General features: G+C 41.2%; 3 protein-coding genes across 3 annotated transcripts; 1 reads left to right on the top strand and 2 right to left on the bottom strand.

The window, feature by feature from the left end:
• Nucleotides 1-809: 809 nt before the first annotated feature.
• On the bottom strand, nucleotides 810-1,640 carry mrpl49 (mitochondrial ribosomal protein L49). Its single transcript, XM_078254221.1, has one exon. It carries the CDS (start codon nucleotides 1,609-1,611, stop codon nucleotides 1,072-1,074), a length of 540 nt encoding a protein of 179 aa, XP_078110347.1. The 5' UTR covers nucleotides 1,612-1,640; the 3' UTR covers nucleotides 810-1,071.
• Nucleotides 1,641-6,472: 4,832 nt separating this feature from the next.
• Nucleotides 6,473-14,222, top strand: LOC144520482 (ninjurin-1). The gene is made up of 4 exons (XM_078254219.1): nucleotides 6,473-7,576; nucleotides 11,140-11,368; nucleotides 11,997-12,132; nucleotides 12,211-14,222. The coding sequence occupies exons 1-4, from the start codon at nucleotides 7,520-7,522 to the stop codon at nucleotides 12,287-12,289; spliced, it is 501 nt and encodes a 166-aa protein (XP_078110345.1). The 5' UTR covers nucleotides 6,473-7,519; the 3' UTR covers nucleotides 12,290-14,222.
• A 94-nt stretch (nucleotides 14,223-14,316) lies between these two features.
• On the bottom strand, nucleotides 14,317-20,095 carry emd (emerin). Its single transcript, XM_078254220.1, has 7 exons — nucleotides 19,753-20,095; nucleotides 18,990-19,068; nucleotides 17,940-18,035; nucleotides 15,748-15,788; nucleotides 15,624-15,646; nucleotides 15,461-15,520; nucleotides 14,317-15,373 (listed from the first exon to the last, which is right to left on the bottom strand). The coding sequence occupies exons 2-7, from the start codon at nucleotides 19,066-19,068 to the stop codon at nucleotides 15,184-15,186; spliced, it is 489 nt and encodes a 162-aa protein (XP_078110346.1). The 5' UTR covers nucleotides 19,753-20,095; the 3' UTR covers nucleotides 14,317-15,183.
• Between the last annotated feature and the right edge of the window lie 3,190 nt (nucleotides 20,096-23,285).

Here is a 23,285-nt window from a genome sequence, read left to right as displayed (position 1 = left end):
TAAGTTAGTTGCAGTCCTATTTCGTATCATTTAAAATATATGGATAAAACAAAACGAGCAATTTAATTGACTGGTGAAAAGGGCTAGATCTGTTGTGGTCTGCCCTCTGGACACCATAGAGGAGGTGGGGGGAGAGGAGGATGTTAGCCAGGCTGGCATCAACGATGGGCAACACCTCTCACCCCCTACATGAGACTGTGAGTTCCCTGAGCAGCTCCTTCAGCAGCAGACTGCTGCACCCTCAAGTGCAAGAAGGAGCACTACCGCAGGTCCTTCATTCCAGCAGCAGTCAGACTCTTTAATACAACATAATGTAGCACTGCTAGCTGTTTCTGCAATATGAGCCATCACTGGACAATATTTTGCACTATTTTTCACTATGCACATTTATCTATTTATCACTCTGCGTCACCTCCAACCGTGCAATATGTCATATCTATTCATTCGCACCTTACTCAGCTGTATATCTGTTTATATAAGGTTTGTTTTATTACTAATTCTATTTTTCCATTTCCTATATTTTATATTTTTTTTCTCCTATGTCTACTTAATGTGTATTTGTTTTATTCTTTTGAGCTGCTGTAGCACAGGAATTTCCCCAGTGTGGGATTAATAAAGTCTGTCTTATCTTAATTACATCACTGCAGAAAAGCCAAACCGTCTCAGATGGAGACAAAAACTAAACTCCACACACTCTTAACGGCTTCTGACATTTAGGTGAAAAAGCTGGTGTCTTGCGTGTACCATGACATCTTTTCCTGCATCTCTCACTGGTTCAGCTGAGTAAAAATTCATAACAGGAAGTGGGCTATGCTTTTATATTTAATGTCCCATCATTACATTACATACACGTATGTACACTGGTTGATCCAATAACTTCAACATATCTGGTGTCTAAAGAAAGTTCAATAAACTGGCAGTAATCAATGCGGTCCATCCGTGTGGATTGAAATAGGGTTTAAAGTACTGCAGGACAATGTTTCCAGGCGTTGAACTGCCAGCTGGTCCTCTCCCATCTCCCCCTTCATACGGACAGCTCTGCCCCCTGAACGTGACTGAGGATCCCCGCAGTCAGAAGCCTTTGGCGGCCAGCCATTCCTTCAGCTCCGTATCGAAGTGACCTTTGACTTTTAATGTCATGGTGACCTCATTGACCTGTGTGGGCAGCTCTTTCCCCGTCACCTCCTTCAGATATTGCTTCACGTCCTTCTCCAGAGCCCAGATGTCCCCCTCCACTTTCCGTACGAGCGTTGTCCTGCGGCTGCCGTGGGTCAGGTCGGAGTAAACCGGGATGTTGTGCATGCGGGAGCGGCGGATCATGTAGGGCAGAGGCGGCGGTGAGTCTGCCGGAGGGGTCCAGCCAGACGGCGTAGGACCGGCGTGTTTAGGCGGAGCGGGGACCCGTGACGGCGGGATGAGCCGCTCTACGAACTTGTATTCCTCCGTAGATTCTGATAGGCCTATGACCCTCTTGTTTTCTTCTGGAGCAGCGTTACAAACAAACCTAAGCCCGACAGCCGCGGCAGGACGTGCCGGTCTAAGAGCTCCTCGTAGCGCCCTGCCGAGCACGATAGACCGAAGGGTAAAGCACACCGCCATCTTGTGTAGCATGTAAAGCAGCAGGACCGGAAATAGTGAAGAACTTCTTCTTCTGGCTTTCCGGCAGACTAGAAGCCTTGCGGTAAATTGCTGCCTCTCACAGGACAGTTTAAAGATTGTTTTTTTTGGGGCATTTTTAGGCCTTTATTTGACAGGACAGTTTAAATAACATTCGAAAGTATTGTCAAATTCAGTAGAGTAGTCCTGTAGCCTGACGTGGTCATACTCAGATTCTAGCATAGGCGGAGTTTGACATTCAGCCAGCGGGGGCAACAAAAAAAACCTCATTGTAGCAGCTGAGACCTGGCCTACCACTTGGGGAACACAGCACGAGCACATATGGACAAAACAAACATGCTAAATAAACATATATGTTTATTTTTAAAGCATATTTTAAATCAGTATATGAAAGCAGTATATGAAATCAGATGTATTACCTACCACCATTTTGTTGTTTTGTGTTATTTAAAATATTTATAAAAGATCTGGTCATGCCAGACGTAATTATTCCACAGTGAAACAGTGCAATTTCCCAGTTTCAGCCACCAGGGGGGGCAGTGCTCCCCCGACCCCCCCCCACAATGTCACAATGTCTGTTTCGGAGTCTGAAACCGCTCCATTGGGCTGTGATTATGGGGCGTGTTCCAACCGAACCAGGAAAGAAAATGCCTCTGCATTCATTGGCTAGATCTACAACCAATCAGAGCAACAGAACTCAACTGTCAACAGAACTCAACACCGTGTAACGTCTCCAAAGCAACCACTCTCTGCACAATGCATTTGTTCTAACTTCCGACTTTTAGACTTTTTTGAAGCTGGATATATCATTTGTTGCGTGTAAATATAAATGTGGATAACGTTAGTGATAGTGACATTCTTGCTACAGTTGCATTTCTAGAGATGAATCGGCGAAAACACATTTTATTTCTCTGATTCACGGCTTTGTTCTAACCCCGCTGGGCGCTCCCTCTCTTCAGTCTCTCTCTATCTCTCCACCATAGAACGCTAGGTGCTTTCGGGCGGTTGTTGAGGCTCCGCTCCGTCTAAAACTCTGTCATTTCCTAAAGCTGTTTGTAACGGAGACATAAAATGGATTAATGATCATTTTATTAATATAGTTTATATCTGACTTCACCAGCTGACTTCTCTATTGGCCGTTGAAACAGGTGAAGCCTCTTACGTTCTAAAACCAGCCTCTGCCACTCCGCCATCAGCTAGTTTGAGACAGGCCGGTTGAGGATTTTAAAATGAATGCGCTGTTGATATCTTCTGTAACAGACGATGGTGGAATCTACACATCTCAATTCTCCAGCGGCAGCCACCTGTTGTAAACAAATTCAACCCAAGCGCTCTTTGGTGACGTGGTGGATTCTGTTACTGTTGATCATCTGTCCTACAATTTGATTGGTCCGAACAGATCTTGTTCGAGCATAATTGCTCCTCAACGATCAAGTCCAGACCGAACTTCCCGATCTCGAATGTTGTGGGCGGGGCTAAATTCGGCTGGCATCCAGGCTAGTAGTCCTGTAGCAGAGATATAAAATCCATGACGGCTTCCACTATCTCAAATTGATATTCAGGTGGATTTAGTAAGGATCTCAATAGAGCTCAACAGTCCCGCCCCTCCTCTGAGAGACCTTGGGTTCCGGAAGTAAATTTCCCATTCATTTCTCCCATTGACGTCTGGAAAAATCCGTATATAAAGAGTTTTAGACCATGCCTTAGGCTAACCAGGTGGTACGTGACTCATAAGCATACAAGGTATCATTTTGAGTAAAAAAAGAACAGAAAATCCCCAAAAAGTCAAAGGTACAAGACTGTGTACATATCGTCATCTCAGAGCGAAGTAACTACTCATCCCATAAACCACCGCACACCACTGAACAAAGGAAGCTAACGTTAGTTTAGCTAACAGCTAATTCGGCTAACTGCTAGCTGAGACAGCATGTAATAACTTTAAAAGACCCTCAAAATAAAACCTGAAAGTAACCGCTAACATATATAACGGCTGTTACGTCAGCTGTAGACGCTTTACCCAGTGTTAAGTTTGAGTTAACGTTATTTTAGACTGAATCAAGCTGTCAGCTAGCGGTTAGCCGAATTAGCTGTTAGCTAAACTAAAGCGAAGCGTGGAACAGATTGTGATTCGTGCAATGTCGTAAATCCTCGTGACGGATCGTGCAGGCAGCACAGATCGGGTACTGACACCCCCCCTCCTCACCAGCATGAGTACCACCAATCAGAGGCATCACTGTGGGATTGTGGGATTGTTCAGGATTGTGGGTAATGAAGTACTTATCCAAGACATCGCGAATAAAAGACATTTATCTCAAAACAAGGGTAGTGCCCCATGATTTGTGGTGTCTATATGAGCATATACAATCGCTGAGTCATGTCGGCATGCTGGTTTTAAGTCTACCATCGACGGTTACGATTTTATGGCTTATACTCCAATTGGTCAATGGAGAAATTGCATTGTATTTTTACTTCCGGAACCCGCTGTGGACGGGACTGTTGAGCTCTATGTCATGTTCTGTATTCCCATGTGACATAGGAACAACTGTTCTCTTTCATTTTTGTATTGACAGTCCAAAAGTAGGCTACATGTTGAACATTTTGTTTCTGTTTGCAGGTTCCACAAAGTCCATCCTCATGCTTGCCCATCTTTGCTAGATCCCATGCAAGTCCACAATGCCCGAGTCTCAGCCTTGTCATTATTACGGAGTGTCTTCTTTTTTTGCCAAAATAGCACTGCTCTGTCTGTACCCTATTTTGATTTGAAAAATAATGACGACCCCTCTTTTCCTTTTCCCACTTCCTTTGCCACACCGCTGTAACATTTTTCCTAATGAGAGACCGGCATTCAGATATCCCAACACATACCCTTACACTGAATGTCTCTTTTCAGTGCCATTTTAGCTGCCTTATCTGCTATCTCATTCCCATCTACCCCAACATGGGCAGGCACCCAAAACAAAAACCCACCAATCCTCCAGCCTTCTCGATCTTATACAACAGAGCCATTACTTCCATAACAAGGTCTGGCCTGGCTCCCCAATTGCTTCCTATCAGAGTTTTTAAAAGTGAGACCGAATCTGAACATATAACCGCTCTCCTTGGCAGCACTTCCTTCACCCACTGTAGTTCCCAAATTGTAGCTATTAGCTCTGTTGTATAAACCGATACCCCCTCAGACAGTTGTTTGAGCTGTACAATTTCAAGTTGAGGAATATAAAAAGCAAAGCTTGACTTCCCAGTTTGTAATAGTGAAGAATTTCCTGTTCTGGCTCATTTCTGGTTCCAGAAGATTTATGCCATTTATTCTGGTCTTGTCATGGATGTATTAAGAGAACTGGTCTTGTCCCCACTCCTGTATTTATTTATTTATTGCAAATACATGTATTTCCCAATATATTAAAAATGTATTGTTTGGCTTTTTTGTTCTTACTCTTCTACATTAGACACACATATCAATTAGATATGCAAGATCAAATCTCATATTCATAAATCATTTCCTGTTAATGCAGCCTATGTTTTATATGTTTACTATGCTGTTTTTTAAAAATAAAAATGAAACTTCCTGTAGCTTCTTCTTTTTCTGGATTTCCAGCAGACTGGATGCCTCACGGCACATTGCTGTCTCTTACAGGTCAGGATTAAATTGGAGTTTAAAACTATTTTATTTCCGTGTGTAATGCTGATTCTCGGTGGGATTAAGCAGGCTCTTCGTTGTCACTGTCTTTCTGTCTTTGTTCCCAGGTGTGATAATGCAGCAGCCTCGCTCTTTCTTCCACATAACAGAACATGAGTAGATGTTTCACAGTTTGTTGTTTTCTGCAGGTTCCGAACAGTCCAGTCTCATGTTTGGCCACAGTATTGTAGATGGAATTATGTCTAAAATAAGGCCATAAGGCCTGTCAAATCTGACTCCAATTTATTAATTTCCGCGCCTTCTTACATCGGACTTAAGTTTACCAGAACACAAGGATCAATCTGAGACGGAGAGTTCACTTAAGCAAAGTTTACTGAGTCCAGCATAAAAGTTACAACACAATTGTGGGTTCACAAAACAGAGACTAAGTTTCCCTAGTCACAGACATCAAGTCAGAAGCTCGGTCCACCAAGTTGTCCTCTGAATGATGAGCTCCGATCTGTTCTCTCCCTCTCTCCCTCAAGCTTTTATCCTATCCTCTTTTACAGTTTTTCTCAGTCGCTTTGGTACATTTCTCAGATCAGAATTGAAATTCTCAAAACTACCTGTTCAATCTTCACATCGTGTCACTTGTGCACATCAAAAAAGCAGTTTCTCATTTCTTTGAACAAGTTGCAAATGCTTTGGTACGTCCATGCAAATGATGATGTACAATTCTCTGCTGTTTCCTACATTATCAATTGCTTATGTCATATTAATCAAAATGTATTATAATGGGTCTCTGTTGAATAGTCTCACCCCCCACAACATTTAGGCATTAGTTCATAGCATAAGTCTTTACATGCAAAACGGTTGAACAAGTTGTCATAATATGTCAAGCATATTTCTGTACATTTCCGTTAGATTTTTTTTCTACTTTCCACGCTGCATCGCAAGAGAAGATATTCGTTGTGATGTGGATAAGAATTTGTGGCCCAACAGACAGGAACATCAGGAGGTAGGAGGAAGACTGCACTGTAATTCCTACAGCACTGCATGTACAGTTTTCCCTAAGGAGATGTCCTATGTTCACATTTCTACTTTTGTTTTTTTTCTTTGTGCTATGCAGTGCTGTCTTTTCCTTTCTGTATCGTAATGACATGGTCTGTCAACAAATTACAGTACAAAGAGTAAAAGCGTAAATGTGAATCTTGTCCAGTCTCTTGCCAACTCCCACATACACTAAGGTGTAACTTACAATTTACAATAATTGTCATCAAAACTTTAGCCATAGTTTACATCAGAATATCTCTCCAGAGTATACTGACAACATGACTAAGCAATTTGACTGTCTTATTCGTACACAATGACACATGGACTTGTCATTCTGATGGCACTGACATGTTCATTGACACAGATATTTACTTTTGAGAGATGAACTAAGGATTTTGAGTAAGATATTGGTTTTTGCAGGTAATCCATGGTGTTTTGCTATTTGTACGAATTGTTTTGAGAAATGCACTTACTGTTTTGCAAATGTTGAGGATGATTCAAGAAATGTACCAAAGCGACTGAGAAAAACTGTAATTAATTATTATTATTAAATTGTCTTTTCCTGTTCTACTGCTTATCTGTCTGGTACACAATGCATTCTTATGCCATAAAAGCCTAAACTGTTTTTATGATTTAAGCTTAACTTTCTGTTTAACCACTTCCTCAAGGACTAACACAGCTCTTTTGCAACACAATGCAATTTTAACTGTCAGCAACTTTTATTCTATAGTAATTTTAGTCCCATGTTTTAGCCCACAGTGTTCCAGTCCCAGTCAAGTCATAGCAGCGGAATGCCTTTTCTCTCTCCCAGATTAAAAAAGTGAATTCTTCACTATTTTGATGAGAGAACTAGTGATGTCTATTTGCCTTTCATGTATCTCTCAACCTTTTATATTCTGTTGCTTTGTTCTCTGTTGGCCACTTTCTCAGGGCTCTGTAGGCACGGTTCCTATTTCTTACTGCTTTATCACATGCTTTATTCCAACACAGTTGCACTGTAATTAAAGCCCCTCTAAAAAGTTAAACTGAAGAGAATGACACATAGTGGGAGGGATCTTTCCAATGTCCCTGCACTGGAAGAGTTTCCTGACTTGTTGGGCCTGTCTACTTCCTCGACATTCTCTGGAGCTATACAACAGTGAGCTCTGAGACTATACATCTCAGCACATATTCACCCCATCAGCAGCAGACGGACAGTTTCCTGATCGCTGCTGTGGCGTTATCAAAGAGGGGAGAATGGCGCACAGACTGAATGGAGAGGACATACCTCTGGATAAACTGGGCGACATAGAGGTAAGCGACACAGACACACAAACCCTCTTCCATTACCATTCTATTTTGTTAGATATATTGTATTCAGATGCAAATTATATCCCAGATCCCTTCATTTCATCTTTAACCCTGTGAGGGCGAAAGACGCACCGACGCGTCCAAACGATGTTTGGCAAAGCCCCTACTCTAATAGTGATATTGCAAAATTTCATTTCAGACATTTATTTGCTATTTTAATCATATTTTTTAAAACTTTATTTTTTATTTTTACAGGCAAGTCATTAAGAACAGGTTCTTATTTACAACGATGGCCTGATAAGTGGCATAGCCACTTAGGGAAAGGGAAGGATAATAAATACATTAGAAATAGATACAGTTTAGAAATTACATAAAATACAACCTAAGACTTTGGTGAACTCATTTCAGAGACGGAAAATATTCGTACAACACATCATAAGTTAAGGTTTGTTTTAAAAAGAGATCTGAAGACTTTCAAACAGCCAACATCGACGTTTCAGCTTCAGCGCCAAATTATCTCTTTACACATAAAAAATAAAAATAATTCAGACGCCACTATACGGAAAGCTGAGTTTGTTTTGAACATTTTGATATGAAACACATGGATCAGTTATATGCAAATACCTTCAAAAGGTGAATTTAAGAACATATGTGAACATGCCCTTAGATCTCAGAGGGTAAATAACTTTACACAGTGTTTGCCTTAATACATTCATTATATTTACATTCATTAAGGATGTAATTGTAAATTGTTGGCAGTTAGATATTGGTGGTGGTGGAGGTCACTGGTAACACAGGGATGTCATTTACATAATTTTCTTTGGCCTAGAATTATCACACTTATTGGACTAAAATATGTTTTTACATATTGCAGTAGGTGGAGAAACCTATTATCAACCAAATTACAGGTCAACTTTGGCCCATGCATCGCACCCACTTTGGGTCCCACAGTGGTTCCCAAACGTTTTTGGCCTGTGACCCCTTAAAACAAAACAGTGTCCACTGTTGAACCCCTATTAATAGGTGGCATGTTAACCAGTCATGACCAGTTAAACCAAAGAGAGATTTACTCCCTGTTTTGTGGAATAATTATAGAAGGCTCCAAACGCAAAGAATTTTCCAGCATTTCAAAAAAAGGGGAAATATTAAATAAAAAAGTTTAAAAAAGAGGAACCACTGCTAAAATGTCCTTTGTAACAGAACCTCATGTGAAATCAGCGTTTCCATCCATAGTTGTCAGCTGTGCGTTGAGATGAATGAAAGCTGTGTGTCTCAGAGAGAGTTGCACCCAGGTGTGACATCTCGTCTATGCTACAGGACTGAACAAATCCCTGAGAAAAAACACTGATGTGGTTTAAACAAACAAACCACTGTGGGCAGAGGGAGATGACGGTAGGGACATAACTGTGACCAGGATGATTTTTATTTTATCACTGTTTGCATCCTGGCTTGTAAATGGTAGAATGAGCTCCCCACTGACATCAGGATGGCCGAAAGCCTACACATCTTTCGTCACAGGCTAAAAAACACATCTCTTCCGACTGCACTTCGGATGTTAAAAAAACAACTCACAGTTGCACTTTCATATGGCTCTTTGTAGTTTGGCTTATTTAAAGCTAATGTACTTCCACTTACTTCTTGCTGTCCAGAGTTTGTTCCTTCAAGGTTGAAAGCACTTAACTGGAAGTCGCTTTAGATAAAAGCGTCAGCTAAATGACATGTAATGTAATGTAATTAAAGAAACCCATGCTTTAGAAAGAGATGTGTCATTTCGGAGGAGTCAGTGGGGAAAACCGTGTGGTTTTCCTTTTGTAGTAATAGGTCAGCATGGGTCGCTATACTATCATCAACCACCTAACGGATACAGATGGTAGATGGAAAAATACTTCTTGTAGACATAACAAACTGAGATTGGTCAATGTCGACGAGAAGTATTTTCCATGAATGGGAAAATGAACTCTAGTGCGATTCAACTGCACTAAATGAGGCAGGTGTGAAAGCCCCCCCTAATACCTGCTATACAACAGTGCAACAACAACAGTCATTCATTCCACTTTTTCAATAAAATGCACTGCTATTCTATTTGTCCACTGGGGGTGATTCTGTCATAAGAGTAAGCCCAATTGGTTGCTCACAGCACCTCAAGGAATATATATATATAGCACCGCTATCATCATGGCGATGATTTTCCGGCCCACTTAAAGGTGCTCTCAGCGATGTTGGGTGACGTTAACTTCTTGTTGACGTTCAAAGTATTGTCAAACAAAACTGAGGCTAGCTCGCCCCTCCCTCCTCATCATCCCGTCCCCTCTCCCTCCCTTCCGTGCTTCCGCGCACTAACCTCCCAACTACCCCCCCCAAATCCTTCTCGTTGGTTATTGGCTGCAACGCTGGAACACTGTTTGTTATGTTTGGTGGTGCAGGTTGGCGCAGTTTGTTTTTGTTGCCGTTTGTGGAGCCTGGGCTGTCTACAGAGACCGCGTTTTTTTACAGTGTGTTCACGGGACAGGCAGCTAGCTGTTAGTGAGGAGATGACAGGCAGCTAGAAGATAGTGAGGAGATGTTTGCTGTATGTGACAAAAAATGTTGTAGCATAAAAAACGTGTGACATCGCTTAGAGCACCTTTAAGATAAAATTGGGCTGCATGTGGACTAAAATGAGTTTCACACTCCTGTATTAGAGGAAAGGAATATACGACCTACAGTATATCGTTGTATGGTTTGGAGGACTTGTTGTCTCCTGTCACCTACAGAGTCAGTTTTAGTTTGCTCTCCCTGCACCAGGCAAGCACGTATCGGTTCATGGGACTAATCGTCAGATTTCTAGAGTTGTAGAAAGAGAACACTTCACAGCGTGTTGCGTCTCGTTGCCTTTCTTTCTCTCTCTCTTTGGCCCAGGTGAGTTATCACCTGCTGCTCTGCCACTCCCACTTCTCCTTTGACAACCTGAGTACATAGAGAGCATATTAACAAAACACCTCTCTGGGTTTGTGACACATTGACTTGGACACATGTACAGAGAGCAATCAGACCTATGCAGGGGTATACATATAGACAGCGCATGACCATGGGTGGGGGGCCCAGGCCCTGCAACAATGTTTTGGGCAAAGTACAGCCCTTTGTAAGTGATTAAGATTGCCAGCTTGGAAACACACCTGTGCTCAAAGCAGGAAAGACTGACATTGAATGAAAAAAGGTGCCATTTGCTATATATGCCTTTGAAAAGTCAAACCTATCTCCATCATGTTTTTTTTTTTGTTTTTTTGGTAAAATACTCAGTTAACCTGATGCACCACATGGTGCACACAACATAACTTTGTTAACACAGAACCATCTTACCATCATTGGAAACTGTTTGGAAAAGGGTGGGCACTTTCAAAAAAAACTAACTAGCATGCACATCATACCTTACGTCACTGGACCTGTGACAGAGAACAAAAAATAACACTCTTTCACAATCATTTTATCCTTTACTGTCAAATGTTGATCTGTACTGACTTTGTTCTTTAACAGGGCCTGAAACTTGACTTTTTCTGAGACCTAACGTACCCTCTCAACACTCGCAGGCACACACGTCCCCCTCTAGTAACGGCCCCATGAACTTGAATCACTACGCCACTAAGAAGAGTGTGGCTCAGAGCATGCTGGACGTTGCCCTGCTGATGGCCAACTCGTCTCAGCTGAAGACTGTTCTCTATGTGGGGCCTCATTACCGTTTCTACATCCCCCTCCTCGTCCTGCTGTCTCTGTCCATCACTTTACAGGTCTTGGTGGGGCTGCTGCTCGTCTTTATTGGCAAGTGACCCAGACTTTTTGTTTCTCCATCTTTCTTGCACTCTAATACCTTTGCTCTTGGAATCATTAAGTTTGGAAGGTGAGAAGAATCAAAGCACGCATAGACAAAGACTCTTAAAAAGAGGCTTACTGATTTAATCAATCAAGAGACGACAATCCAACTTGAAAACAAGTCTTGTCGGTCTGACCGAGAGTAAAGAGAACATTGGTGCATCTGTTCTCCTCAGGACCTTTTCTACCAAATTTATTAAGATCTTTACTTTACAAAATCAACTTGTCAGACTTAGCGTCCTACATTTAGTAGTCAGATACTTCATTCTTCTGTGATTTGAATATTCTTTCTATTTGTAATATAAAAACATATTTGATATTTAATTTAAAGTGTGTAGCCTATATCAGCCGAGTTTGGTACCGACAACATTTCATTACATTTTTAATCATCATCTTTTTTTGTAATCCGTAACTAAACAGAACTTTCTTCTCTAAATCAAACATCAGTTTCCTTAAATAAAACAAAGTTCTTTTCTTTTCTGTTCCTCCCTCTCTTTAAGTCTTTCTTTGTGTCTTTGCTCATCAGCTTTTCATGTAGCTCATTAAGTATTGCTGTTGTGCGATTCTGTGCCAGCAGTGAAGTATGATCTGAACGACGAGAGTAAACACGCCAAGTTGAACCAAAAGAACAATGTAGCGACAGTGCTTGTCTTCTTCACTGTCCTCATCAACATCTTCATCACAGCGCTTGGATATGAGGAAAATGCTGTCAGGTAGGCCATTACAGAACACACATTCACAGAAGGCTCTCTTACTGTTGTAAACTCACGTCACCTTGTTTTTCTTACCAGGTCATCAGGGTCACCAGTGATGTCAGACCCTCCGCTTTCCCTTCTGCCCACCGACCTGAACATGGCTGTTGGCATTTAGACCGTCTTTGGACCAAAATAAGACTTTCTTTGTTCACCTTTTATCTCAAAGCCTTGAAATCTAAAGGGTTATGGTGGCACAGCCGCCTTTTTCTAACGTCTGTATTTGCTCCCTGCAGTGAAGGAGAACTCGAGTCCTGGACTCGGACTCGAGTCGCTATTCTCTGGACTCGTGACTCGATTTGGACTTGCACACTTAGACTTAGACTTAAGCTTGAGCATTCATGAAATAGGATTCGGAAGTTGGATGAAGTTTCTGAGTAGCGCTTTTCTAGTCTTAACGACTACTCAAAACGACGTACACAGTATGGGCACCATTCATCATGGCACCGTAGTCATACACTGGTGGCCGAGATTGCCATACAAGGTCTCATCAGATAAACATTCATGCACATTCAGACACCGATGGCACAGCATTAGGAGCAATTTGGGGTTCAGTGTCTTGCCCAAGGACACTTTGACATGTAGACTGCCAGGGATCAAACCACTGACCCTGATTGGTAGACGGCCGCTCTACCACCTGAGCCTCGTCCTCAGTGACTATCGACCACAACCTCAACTCAGTATTACAGCTGTTGAATTCAACTTATGACACCGTATGACTACCTGTTTTGGCTTGTGTCTGTCTCATTCAGGTACCTGATTGATTGGCTCCTCCCACCTCATTGGGGGATTGGCCTCACCTGCTGGGAGTCTATAAAGCTGGGTGATGGAGCTGAAATTGATAACCTTAACGATGGCTCAATTCCATCAAGTGTCCCAGTAAGCTATTTCAGTGAGTCAGCATGCACAATACCAGGGCCTCTCCTAAGTGGAATGCAGCCATCATTAATGGTTCTGAATAAACCTGTGCTTTCCCTACTATGACATGTCAACATGTCTGCCGTGAAAAAGATCTAGTCCATGAGATCTGGTCTCACTCTCCCTCCAGGCAGGTTGGTGCCATGCTGGCACCCCAACTTGGTTTTGTGGTTTCCTTGTGTTTAGTTATATCCTTGTTTATGTTAAAGGTTGGGTGAGCATTTCGTTCCCATAGCATCCAACACCCACAATACACTACTGATTACTGACATCACATACAGTAGTTTTATTTAGTTGTCTTTAATCAAGTTAGTTGTTTATTTAACTCATGGTGTGGACCTCCCTCTTTTGTTAAGCTCTTAAACAAGCTGGGCATAACAAGTGGGGGATCATCTAATTGTGAACCGGAAATGTCTAAATTTTAGGTTAGTAATAGATATTGGGAGGCCACAGATTGACAACTGAAAAAAAAAAAAAAGAGTACATTACCACTGCCTCATCTTCCTTCGAGTACATGGCATTGTAAATATTCAGGTAGGTTTACAAAGTGAAAAAGCCCAAAGTCCACCCCAAAGGCACTTACCATCTTCCATAGAAAACACTGTTCACAAACTACTCCATTGTAGTCCAGCCTTTACTTGTAACACGTTATAATGCTCGCCTAGCTTCTAGCGTGGCATGCCCTCATACTCTGCTTCTGACTGGCTAGTAGTCCTTACCTAGGTACTGCGCATGTGCAACAAAGATGTAACAGAAGTGCGATGTCTCACTCTGTAGCTAAAACAGAGAGCTCAACACACAGGGTGAAAAGAGGAGCTGCAGCAATGTGCAGTACAACAAAAATATGGTGTTTTTTTTTTTATTAAACCATGTAAACCTATTCTGATATAACCTCAAAATACAATTATGAACCTGAAAATGAGCATAATATGAGCACTTTAAGAAAGCATTCGGGGCTGGAGCCCCAGAAGCTGCCCCCTCGCTTTGCCCCTGCTCTACTGCAGTGTATTTTTGATTTTTGCCAAACTATTTTAAGCTTCTATGTTGTAAATATAACAGCGCTTCTGTTCAAATGTCAGGATGGTGGAATTGAGCTTACATTTTGTAACAAAATAAATCAATTCATTATTTGACAGGGTTTGTTAATATTTAACTCTCATTTTCACATTAACATATTTTGCATCTCCAATGTATTGTTTTAAAGAAAGTTCAAACAATCGAAGGAGCTGGGGACCTTTTTTCATTTATTTTTTAAAAAATCAACACATTTAGACAACAGCCTTTGGTTTTAGAGATTTGGAGGACAGCTCGGAAATATGAAAGACAGCCTCAGTTCACAAATCTGTTGTGCTGCATGACATCATGTAATCATCATGTATATCCCACAAATAAGAACAAATCACATACAGTATGTTAGAAAACTGCATAAAAGAAATCAGATACGCAAAACTCTGCATAGATGGAACACAAAGTGCAACATTTCATGCAAAAAAGCAAAGAAATTGAAGGAGAGGGCTAGCATTATTCTCATTTTTTCTTGAAAAGACCACAACCATTTCTTTATCTCCTCGGCTACAAGGCACATGGTGTTTCAAAATATTTTTGACTGCTTTGGTTTTTTTTGTCAGACAGGCAGTGTGTACGGTTCTGGAAAGTGTCTCTTGCCACAACTAATGTGCAGCCTTTGAAAGATTTACAACTATGAAAAGATCAACAACTCAACCTTTTTTATTTTATTTGTATGTGGAAATAACACCACAACATTCAGAATATACAATACTTTAAAGTTACATGATTAAGGGACATTATTTCAACCTTCAATCTCAAGGTTGTTTCCTAATATTTTTATATTTATTAATTATAAAACACCCACCTATCGGGGAGGGGCGGACGATAGGTGGAATAAAGAGGTTGAGGAAACACTGATGACACAGATGAATAAGATACTGTATATTGGATACACAGCCTATAATGTGTCTGGTTTTGTTCATTTTACTCATTTGGTGACAGAAATATAGAAAACTGCCAGCATTTAAAGATTTATAAGATCTTTGTATTGGAATGAGAAAAACAAAACAAAACCTGATTATCAGATTATTGAATTGCAAAAGGATTTTCTATATCGTTCAGACGGCAGTAGGAGTAGTAGAGGAAAGCTGCTATTACGGCTAACAGCAGCAGCAGCCGTATCACCTTCCACATGCCGCCTCCAGACTTTCTGACCAGCTCCCCGGAGCGTATTGTGCTGTGATTGGCTGCTCTGTTAGTGCTCTGGATAGGTGGCCTGAAGCACAGGATGAAAGATAATATTTAGACCAGGTGATGAACTCGTTTTGCTCAAACACGCCACTAGTTTATAGTACAGACTCACTCTGTGTCTTGGTCTGATTTCTTGGCTTCATCTGGCTCAACGTTGCCTCTTCGTTTCAGCCTGAATGGAAGAAATCTGTATATAGTCAAAGTTGGTTGGTGTGTGTGTGTGTGTGTGTGTGTGTGTGTGTGTGTGTGTGTGTGTGTGTTAAAACTGCACTTACATGTCTGAATACACCGCTTGAACCTGTGAAAATGAAAGCAGGATAGTTAGTGAGATTATTTACAGTTAGAGAGCAGATACATTTGGCACGAACACAGAGGGATAAGCGGATAATAAGGTCTCACCGGACTGGACTGGTGGTACGTGATGTAGGTAACTTCCTCCGCTGTAAAGGGGAAAAAAAGACATTAGCACGGCCTGGTGGCTCAGTGGTTAGCACTTCTGCCTCACAGAAAGTTTGGGCAGGGCCTTTCTGTGTGGAGTTTGCATGTTCTCCCCATCTTTACTGTGGGTTTCCTCTGGGTGCTCCAGGTTTCCTCCCACCATAAAGACATGCATGCTACGTAACTACGACTACAGTTGGAAATTAGCCGGCTGGCTAACACTGGCACATTTACAGAAATGTTGATTAATGTGCATTGTCCTAATAAAATAAATGAATCTTAGCACATTTTGGACCTCCTTGACATACAGTAAACATTTTTATTTTTTTTTAACCTTTATTTATTCAGGGAAGGTTCACTGAGAGGATGCCTCTCTTTTGCAGGAAGGCCCTGATCACATTCACACAGTTCCACATTCATACCTGGAAGCTGCCCAGTACAAGCCCAGTCTGATCTGCTGGCCACTGAGCAGCTCCACTGGAACGGTTGGAGGTTAAGGGCCTTGCTCAAGGGCACCTCAGTGGTGGTGATGAGGGAGGGACAAGCGCTGCTCTTTCACTTTCCCCACCCAGATTTTATCTTGGGTCTGGGGATTGAACCGATGACCTCCCGGTCACAAGCTCTAAACTTTTGGCCACCACTGCCCCCATTTATCGACTATCTATTCATTTTTGAGAATATGATAAGATGATGATAATAATAGAAATAAAGTGTTCATAGAGAATGAACACCAGTTGGCAGGTCCTCAGGCCTGGATTGTTATGATGCATGAGAACTTTTAGGGTAGATTGGAAAATGTACATTTGTGTTACATTAACTTCGAACTGCACAAAATGGCCGCCACACTGTTAGACAACACCAGGCCCATAGGAAGCGGGCCGGGCTTTGAAGTCAATTTGATGAGCGGCCAAAAAGTGGAGTGACAACTTCCGTGTCCGTCACGTGATGCCCTCTGGCCCGAAAATACTTTTCCCCCATAGACTTACATGGAGAAAGAGACATCTGTGAATCAGTGGATACATATTTTGGGCGTCACAAAGCCCGCGAAATAACTCGTTCCGCTATCAGAATTTGATCCATTCTGTCCGATTACATTTGGAAAGTCTAGAAGAGCCGCGCGATTAAATCATTTAATCCCTATTAAAGTTAGCGGAGCGCTAGTCTATATCCTTGACGTTCCACTTCCGGGATTGCTCCGGTGCTGCAGGAAATTCCGCCAGATGTATTTCGCCGATGTCCGTTTCCTTCCTCTTTCTTTGTGTTGTAATTTTAAACTCCGGTGGATTTCTGAGGACTATGGTTAACTGCTCCTCAGATCTCTGCAGGGTAAATCCAGACAGCTAGCTAGACTATCTGTCCAATCTGAGTTTTCTGTTGCACAACTTTTTTTACAGCGGCTCCGTGCGGAGCTTGGCGCCACCTATGACGATTGTGATTGGTTTAAAGAACGCCGTGCTTGAGCTATGTTACTGGTTACTGGTTGCACGGCATTCGTCATTCAACTGGTCGTGACTGTTTTCCCAAGATGGCGCCTGCCTGTATACGTGAACGGTACAGTCTTTCTAAACTATCTTTTTAATAAACTGTCTGTACACTTACAAAGTTCTCAATGCTTCAGTTTACAGGTAGGGACCCTCATTATGCTACCGTGGAAGTGTGGTGCTATTGTGAGCCTTGTTAGTGGTATAGAAATAGTGATTTCTTTTTACTTTACCCGTGCCCCGACGACTAGCGTTATAAGCTAATTAGCGGTTTGCGCTAAAACTGGCCACATTCGATTAGCATGAAAACAAATCCCAGAGAACGGTCGATTCGGTACAAATGTGTTATTAACCCCTAGGTTCATTTTGCGCCGGATTTCTCCTTTAACTTTATTACCATGAAAAGGCTCAAACCAATTAATCGATTATCAAAATAATTGGCCAATAATTTAATAGTTGACAACTGATGTATTTTTCGATTATTCTTTGAAGCTCTAGTTCAGAACCATGGGCAGTGAATATATATATATACACACACACACACACACACAGTAAATAGGCATTTGCAGAATTTAGGTAAAAGTGAATAATAACAAGGACATTTTTAGACCCACAAATGAACAATCAACCATAAAGTGTCTAAAAAGTGACAGAGACTGAAGAGCATCCTACCTTCCTCTCTGTAGTAGGTCTTATCAGGCGAGGGTTGCACTGGAGGGCTCTTCATCGCCTTTTCAAGCTTCTTCTCATACAGCTTTCGAGTAGAGTCTATGTTGACACAAACACATTAACAGGGCTTCATTATGCACGATGCAAAGATGGCGGACACAGGGGCTTGGTGCTCTCTGAGACTACTGGGAAATTGTATGTCTTTAACTGTTGTAATTGTCTTTTTTAACGGTCTGTTTGTTGGAGGGAATTTGGAGAAATATGACATGGATTTTCATTATGTGAAAAGTTAAAACAAATCTGTTCAATTGAATTGGTGTATTATGAAAATAGGTTAGGGGTTTGATTCTATTTTATCTCATTCTATACTCATCTATTATACTGTATATTATTATAGTAATAAACAGATGCTTACTAAAAAAAGATATTGGACCCAAAGGGAAGCAAAGTAGCAAACAGACAAATGTAAAGAACTAGAGCAAATGGCTGTGTGATGTATACAATCATGGAGACATTTTTATCTATTTATTTTATTACATATACATTTTTTACGATAACAATTCTCACTCTTACAGCTTCAACTATTAAAACATAAAGTGGCAGTTATGAGCAGTACTGGCATTTGTTGGAGCCATAATGTAACTTTGTTTTTTGTTTTGTTTATTAGCACGTTGGTGACATAAATATGTATGCAATTTTGTGTTTGATCACAGCCAGAGGTACACAGGTGTGTGGCAAAGGGGAAAGCAAACAGCTTTTTACCATGTCAGCGTGGTCAGTGGTGTTGTTTCATTTGTATTTAATTGGAAAGCAGAATGAAACTGACCTGAAATGAAATGGACTATACTTAATACCTGTACTACAGTGAGCATGCCGTCATTGAATGACTGAGTCACAGCACTCAGTTATTTAATGTATTGGACATTGGTTGATGGACAGCCCAGAAGTCAGAGAAATTTCTCCCTTTCTCACACCGCATTGGCCTAATGTAGGTCTGGATAAAATAATCTACTACATTATTAATGAGGTAGTTAATGGATGCACTTTTCTTACCGACTATGGGTCCATGTTTAATGCCATATTCTGCAAGCAACTTGCTGAGCTCCTCATTACTTTTCTCACTCAGAGACATCTGCAGATAGATAGATAGATAGATAGATAGATAGATAGATAGATAGATACGAATCAGAAAGGGATTTATTGCCAAGTAAGTAACACTTACAAGAAATTTGCCTTGGTTGATGGTGCATACATAAGCATATTAAACATCAACATGAAATAAAAAAACAATAAATAGGCCTACAGAAACAAATATGTACATGTAACTGTAAAAGAAAAAAGAGGCTGTATGGATTAGTGCAATGTATATGATAGTAGCCTAACAGCCTGTAGATAAATAAAAGTAGCCTAACAGCCTGTACATAGATATGAGCAGCCTAACAGCCTGCAGAGAGTAAAAAGGGAGGAGACTCGTGCAGTATGCTGCCCGCCAGGCTGCAATCCAACAGGAAAACGTCAAATTGAAAAAAGCTCTGGGCGCAAATTCCAGTTGACGGTTGATAAAATAGGCTAAACGCAGAATTGTGAAAGTCAAAGCAAATACTTTGTCCCCAGACCCCACCTTTGTTACATGTTGCAACACTGTAATGCCTGGTTAAAAGAGCAGAGTTACGCAAATAAATCAAACTTCGCAGCTTTTTTTTTAAGCGATTAAAAAAACAAAAAAACAAAAGTGAAAATAATTATACATTTGTTGGTGTGAAGTTTGTGAAGTTCTTATCTATCTATTTGTTGGAAATAAGATTGTTTCACTTACCCTTGAAAAAGACAAACGAGTCCGGGGTTGAAAATGTTGCTGAAAACCAGGACGAGGAGCAGGCTAGAGCAGTAAAAGTGTGTGTAACTTTTGCCCATATCCGGACGACGCTCTCGGCACACCTACGGATACTACGAGCCATGCTACACGCCTACTCAAGTAGTAATCTGCTGGCAGGCAGGGTTCTCTTAATACATCCTCCAGGGTTTCCATACACCCACTTAGAAATGTACAATGATATGCAACAACATAGTTTTGTGACAGAACTTTCACTTAAGATATTTGTATACACAAATACAGAGTTGAGTAATGTGACAGCAAACTAAACTAACACTGCAGAACATGCAAAGAGACTTTTCTCATCTTTCATCGACCCGCTCCTCGCTGAGCGCAATGCGTAGCGTGTGCATAGCGACCGGGCCCAAATGCTCCGCCTACACTAACGTCAGTATCCCTTCACCGCACAAATATTAGCCTATTTTATTTTGTCCTCGTTGCTATGGGGTCAACTTTTGTGATCCAGGCTTATATGAACGCCCCCCTTACTCTTTATATGTAAAGGGGGGAGAGCGAGAGAGAGGGAGAGATGACATGCAGGAAATCGTCACAGGTCGGATTCGCACCCTCTACGTCGAACCCTCTACGTCGAGGCATAAACCTCTCAGCATATGTGCGCCTGCTCTACCCACTGAGCTAACACGGCCACATATTTCGTCATATTTTTGATATACTTTGAATATCATCTGTGATTTCCTTCTCATAGGATACATAAAGGTGTTCCCACCAGGGTTCAAAATGAACTTTTTTTTCGTCCACCAGCCGAATGGCTATTCAATGTTCAAATTTCACCAGCCACTCAATAGACTACCATTGTTTTTTTGGCTGCTGAGTGTAGCAAATCTACCAGCCACTTGCTTATTTTACCAGCATTTGGCTAGTAGATGGTGCTAATTTGGAACCCTGATTCCCACCATAAATTGGTGCATAAAAGGGTCTCAGAATGCAAGATATTAGTCTTTGACGCTCAAAATAACCCTGGGGGAGAACACCCAGACCCCAAACTTTGACCCCCCCCCCCAAAGCATTCTGAGCCAGGAAAAATATAAATGACATTTTAGAATCCTGTGGATTTTGTTATATTGTTGCAACAACAATGGATTTATTTCATTCATGTTTGGGATTGAAGTGGAACATGTATTTGACATACTGTGTGGGACTAAACTTAATTTAGGCCTACAGAGATAGGCTGTAGGCAGCTTGTTTAAAAACCTTCCTCGCCACTTCCTGCAGGATGTAAAGGGTTCTGACTCAGACTATAATGTCCAACATCAAAATGCACGGCTATCCAATGATGACGAGGCTCCTAGCCAGTGAAAAACAGTTTATTCCACGATATGATCGAAAATAAAGCGGATCCGTATGCAATGCTGGATTATCAAAAACTGACCCTGTGCCGAAATTGACTTTCCTATACCCAAAAATACAGTCTACAATCTGCGGTCAGAAAAATTGTTGCTCCGTACATCCTTCACCGTTGAAGCTTAACAACCATCAGCACTGCTCCCAGTAGACCACATGGATAAAACACACATGCAATACAAAATGTGACTGTCCATCCATCCATCCATCCATCTTCATCCGCTTATCCGGGGTCGGGTCGCGGGGGTAGCAGCTCCAGCTGCAACAGTGTGAAATTCCCCATTGTGGGATTAATAAAGGATTTTGAATCTTGAATCTTGACCCTTGTGTTGTCTTTCCCTCGACCATGAAAAAAAACACTTTTGCTGTCCCTATCTCAATCGCCATTTTGTCACTTTTTCAACGTTTAGCCACTTTTTTCCAAAGTTTTTGACGCTTATGCTTTCCATTATGCATTCCAGACAAAATGTTTAGCCCGTAAGTTACGACTTCAAGTCACGACTCACGACTTGGTAGCGTTCCAGGCAAAGTCACGACAAACCCTTCTAGCTAGCGTTAGCATTAGCTAGCGTTAGCATTAACTAGCGGCTACCTAACGTTGACGTTAGCTAGCGCTAGCTGATATTAGCGATTTCTAGTCGGCAACATATTTTGGGCTTCATTTAATAAACATAACCTGTAGTAGTACACAATCGTATGTGTATTGTTTTGATTACAATGTGCGGAATTACTTTACGTTGCCTATTAATGTATATTTCTATTTCTCAGCGTTCATCACCGGCGTCTATACAGCATCAACAGGGGTCGCCATTGTTGTTTATGTGTGTGTGACGTCAAAAACTGTAACTGGGAGCACAACGAACTGGTACGAGTTCATGAGTAGTAAGTTACGGGTTTGACTGCCGTATCTGGGCACTTTCACGGGTAGAAGGTTGTGAAAACACGGGTTACGGGTTGCCTGGAACGCAGCATTACTTCCAGTGTTTTTGAATTTTTTTTTCATAGTTTTTGTCACTTTTTCCAATGTTTTTTACGCTTTTTTCCCAAACCTTTTGTCGCCTTGTTCGACATTTTCAACGCTTATTTTTCGACCTCCCATATTACTGATATAAAAAAAACTTGGAAACGGGTCAAATTTGACCCCAGGACAACATGAGGGTTAAACTAACTCCATCTAAAGAAACCAACTCTAAGTTGTCCAATAGCCGGACAGACTAGTGGAGCGTGAGTCTCAATAGGGCAAAACACACACCAAAGCACATTGTGCAACATGACCAATTAAATTCTAATATTACATATTTTTTATGTCATAAAACTATTTCCTTTTGCAATGGGAATAAATACAAAAACTTTAAAACAATACAACATGGCTCTTACAAGCTAAACAAAAGAGAGCCATCAGGACAATGATCATCCACAATGCCTTGAAGACCTATTTTTAGACTTTTAATTTATTTAAGCAATCCTATTGCTTTCTTTTTTACATGTGTATCCTTGATGGTTTTGTATGAGTGTGTACTGTACAAACCAAGCAAAGTTGGAAAAATACTACTAGCTACTCCAACAAGAACTACTGGTAAAATAGATAAAGTTCCCCATCCATTGACAACTTACTTTGAATCTCAAATTATTATACCTAAATATAGTTTCTTTCTAAGGCACTTAAACTTAGCCTCTTGAGCACATCAAGTTGGTCTCAATCATATAAATAAATGACTTCATGTCCAAAGCTCTGCATAAACAATGCTATGAATTCTTCCAATAGGATTCCCTCTCCTGCAGCGGCCTCTCGAGGAAGAAAGTGACTCAGGCCTAATATGGAGTTGGAGCTCTCCAGGAAGGGCGTTGGCTGCAGACTGCAGTAATGTAGTACACTGTAATCTACACAGTTTCCACTCACTGAAAACTTCTGTGGATAGACACTTTACATTACTGCCACCCTGCTTACTCTGTGCTTCATCAAAGTTACTGATGAAACCAAAAACCTTCACATCAAAATAAAATAAAAAACTGGCATAGTCAAGCAAATTTTAGTTTTCATTTTAAAGGCTTTAATCAGTACTCAACACACACCACAGGCCAGGGGTGGAGTGAAGGGGGAGCTTCTGGGGCTC

The sequence above is a fragment of the Sander vitreus genome, chromosome 7 (genome assembly GCF_031162955.1).
Source record: "Sander vitreus isolate 19-12246 chromosome 7, sanVit1, whole genome shotgun sequence".
NCBI classification, from domain to species: domain Eukaryota; kingdom Metazoa; phylum Chordata; class Actinopteri; order Perciformes; family Percidae; genus Sander; species Sander vitreus.
The sequence above is the reverse complement of the archived record's forward strand: the minus strand, read 5'-3'. Positions and strand labels throughout refer to the sequence as shown.

Coding starts and splice junctions, on each gene's coding strand:
- mrpl49 (XM_078254221.1), bottom strand. CDS start 1,611: ATGCTACACAAGATGGCGGTGTGCTTTACCCTTCGGTCTATCGTGCTC.
- LOC144520482 (XM_078254219.1), top strand. CDS start 7,520: ATGGCGCACAGACTGAATGGAGAGGACATACCTCTGGATAAACTGGGC. Junction 7,577..11,139: donor ATAAACTGGGCGACATAGAG/GTAAGCGACACA, acceptor CAACACTCGCAG/GCACACACGTCCCCCTCTAG. Junction 12,133..12,210: donor TATGAGGAAAATGCTGTCAG/GTAGGCCATTAC, acceptor TTTTCTTACCAG/GTCATCAGGGTCACCAGTGA.
- emd (XM_078254220.1), bottom strand. CDS start 19,068: ATGTCTCTGAGTGAGAAAAGTAATGAGGAGCTCAGCAAGTTGCTTGCA. Junction 18,036..18,989: donor TAAACATGGACCCATAGTCG/GTAAGAAAAGTG, acceptor GTGTCAACATAG/ACTCTACTCGAAAGCTGTAT. Junction 15,374..15,460: donor AAATCAGACCAAGACACAGA/GTGAGTCTGTAC, acceptor CCTGTGCTTCAG/GCCACCTATCCAGAGCACTA.